This window comes from Coregonus clupeaformis, unplaced genomic scaffold (assembly GCF_020615455.1).
Source record: "Coregonus clupeaformis isolate EN_2021a unplaced genomic scaffold, ASM2061545v1 scaf0614, whole genome shotgun sequence".
Lineage (NCBI taxonomy): Eukaryota > Metazoa > Chordata > Actinopteri > Salmoniformes > Salmonidae > Coregonus > Coregonus clupeaformis.
In genome coordinates, this window is record NW_025534069.1 from 210001 (window position 1) to 212500 (window position 2500).

General features: G+C 51.1%; 1 protein-coding gene across 1 annotated transcript in view; it reads left to right on the forward strand.

The window, feature by feature from the left end:
* The window catches only part of LOC121568188 (dual oxidase 2-like), a 39597-nt gene that overhangs the window by 6409 nt on the left and 30688 nt on the right, over positions 1-2500 (forward strand). The window contains exons 7-10 of the mRNA XM_045216124.1: positions 236-338; positions 528-700; positions 1997-2172; positions 2458-2500. The exon at positions 2458-2500 is cut by the window's right edge and continues 76 nt beyond it. Of these exons, the coding sequence (XP_045072059.1) occupies positions 236-338; positions 528-700; positions 1997-2172; positions 2458-2500 (495 nt within the window). The remainder of the gene's footprint in view (positions 1-235; positions 339-527; positions 701-1996; positions 2173-2457) is intronic.

Genomic DNA, 2500 nt, shown 5'->3' on the forward strand with positions numbered 1-2500 from the left:
CATTTAGCTATATTTCCTATTCAAACTCATTTCATGTATGTTTTCATGGAAAACAAGGACATTTCTAAGTGACCCCAAACCTTTGAACGGTAGTGTATGTGTTAGCTGTCTTTCCAACTCCTATGGCCATTGTCATGCTGAAGTTGATACGGCACTGATCTGGGACCAGGCGGTGTCTGCTACCTGTTTGTGTGTAGCCTACGTGTACCTGTGTTGAGACAATTGTCTGTTGTAGAACCCCAACCTGAAGTCAGGCCAGGACATAGACCATCTGATTATGGGCATGGCCTCCCAGATCGCAGAGAGAGAGGACAACATCGTTGTGGAAGACTTAAGAGGTTACAATTACTTTCAGTTTTTAAATGGTATTTTTACCTAATACTGGCTCATGGCTTCACATCATCAGAAGTGGAGAGGAGTTGTCTCTACCTTATGCATGAAGAGGACAGATTACATTTCAGTTGTCATAGCTACAGCTGTTATATTTGATTAATGTATATTGGTGGTCCTTCTCCCCCCCCCGCTAGACTATATGTACGGTCCTATGCGGTTCTCACGGTCGGACCTGGTGGCTCTGACGGTGCAGAGAGGCCGGGACTTTGGCCTGCCCAGCTACAACCAGGTCAGAGAGGGCCTGGGCCTGGCCCCTGTAGAGAGATGGGGAGACATAAACCCTCGGCTCAACACCACCAACCCCCGGGTACGATCAGAACTTCTTATGCACTGCTAATTAATGTTTTTCTGTATGGGTTATTCATGTGTTATGTTGTCCATACAGTATGTGCTGTTGATTAGAAGAAGGTTTTATTTGCCAGTGATCGTGATGGTGTATGTAGTTGTTTTACCTACTTATGCCTCAGAATCAACCACTAACCATGCAGGCAGAGCCACAGGGAGGGGATCAAACCACTGGCCTGAGATCAGCCAGATCCACAGGGAGGGGATCAAACCACTGGCCTGAGATCAGCCAGAGCCACAGGGAGGGGATCAAACCACTGGCCTGAGATCAGCCAGATCATCAGGGAGGGGATCAACCACTGGCCTGAGATCAGCCAGATCCTCAGGGAGGGGATCAAACCACTGGCCTGAGATCAGCCAGAGCCACAGGGAGGGGATCAAACCACTGGCCTGAGATCAGCCATAGCCACAGGGAGGGGATCAAACCACTGGCCTGAGATCAGCCAGAGCCACAGGGAGGGGATCAAACCACTGGCCTGAGATCAGCCATAGCCACAGGGAGGGGATCAAACCACTGGCCTGAGATCAGCCAGAGCCACAGGGAGGGGATCAACCACTGGCCTGAGATCAGCCAGATCCTCAGGGAGGGGATCAACCACTGGCCTGAGATCAGCCATAGCCACAGGGAGGGGATCAAACCACTGGCCTGAGATCAGCCAGATCCTCAGGGAGGGGATCAAACCACTGGCCTGAGATCAGCCAGAGCCACAGGGAGGGGATCAAACCACTGGCCTGAGATCAGCCAGAGCCACAGGGAGGGGATCAAACCACTGGCCTGAGATCAGCCATAGCCACAGGGAGGGGATCAAACCACTGGCCTGAGATCAGCCAGAGCCACAGGGAGGGGATCAAACCACTGGCCTGAGATCAGCCAGAGCCACAGGGAGGGGATCAAACCACTGGCCTGAGATCAGCCAGAGCCACAGGGAGGGGATCAAACCACTGGCCTGAGATCAGCCATAGCCACAGGGAGGGGGATCAAACCACTGGCCTGAGATCAGCCAGAGCCACAGGGAGGGGATCAAACCACTGGCCTGAGATCAGCCAGAGCCACAGGGAGGGGATCAAACCACTGGCCTGAGATCAGCCAGAGCCACAGGGAGGGGATCAAACCACTGGCCTGAGATCAGCTAACACATGGACAGAATCAGCATCAAGGGGCAAAAACAGAAACAGATGCACTTCTCCTATTGCTATAATGCAGTGAATAACCTAACCTACCCTCTATATTCTGTCTCTACCTGTACTGGATCTATAGCTATTCAGGGACCTAGCAGACCTGTACGATGGTGACATTTCCAAACTGGAGTTGTTTCCTGGAGGTCTCCTAGAGTCTGTGGACGGTCCTGGTCAGGTCTTCTCCTCCATTATACTGGACCAGTTCAACCACATCAGGAATGGGGACCGCTTCTGGTTTGAGAACACACAGAACGGGTAGGAACAACGTCAAATATAAACCTCATACAGTAATCGTATGAAACTGTAACCGTCAGCTGAACCTCGATTTCCGGCTTTCTCACATTCGCTCGAAAGCTTGGATGGACACCTGTGAGAACGTAAGCCACTAATGAAATAAACAATAGCCTGGTGTTGAACTAGACTTTGAACTGAGGAAACACAAGACCACTGTCACTTATGATCAGCTTTGATTCACTTTTTGGGTGACACTATCATGACATTTCCAGTCGATCTGACAACTCCTCCTGGTTGTTCCTATAGTCTGTTCACAGCCGAAGAGCTGCAGGCCGTTCGGAACACGACC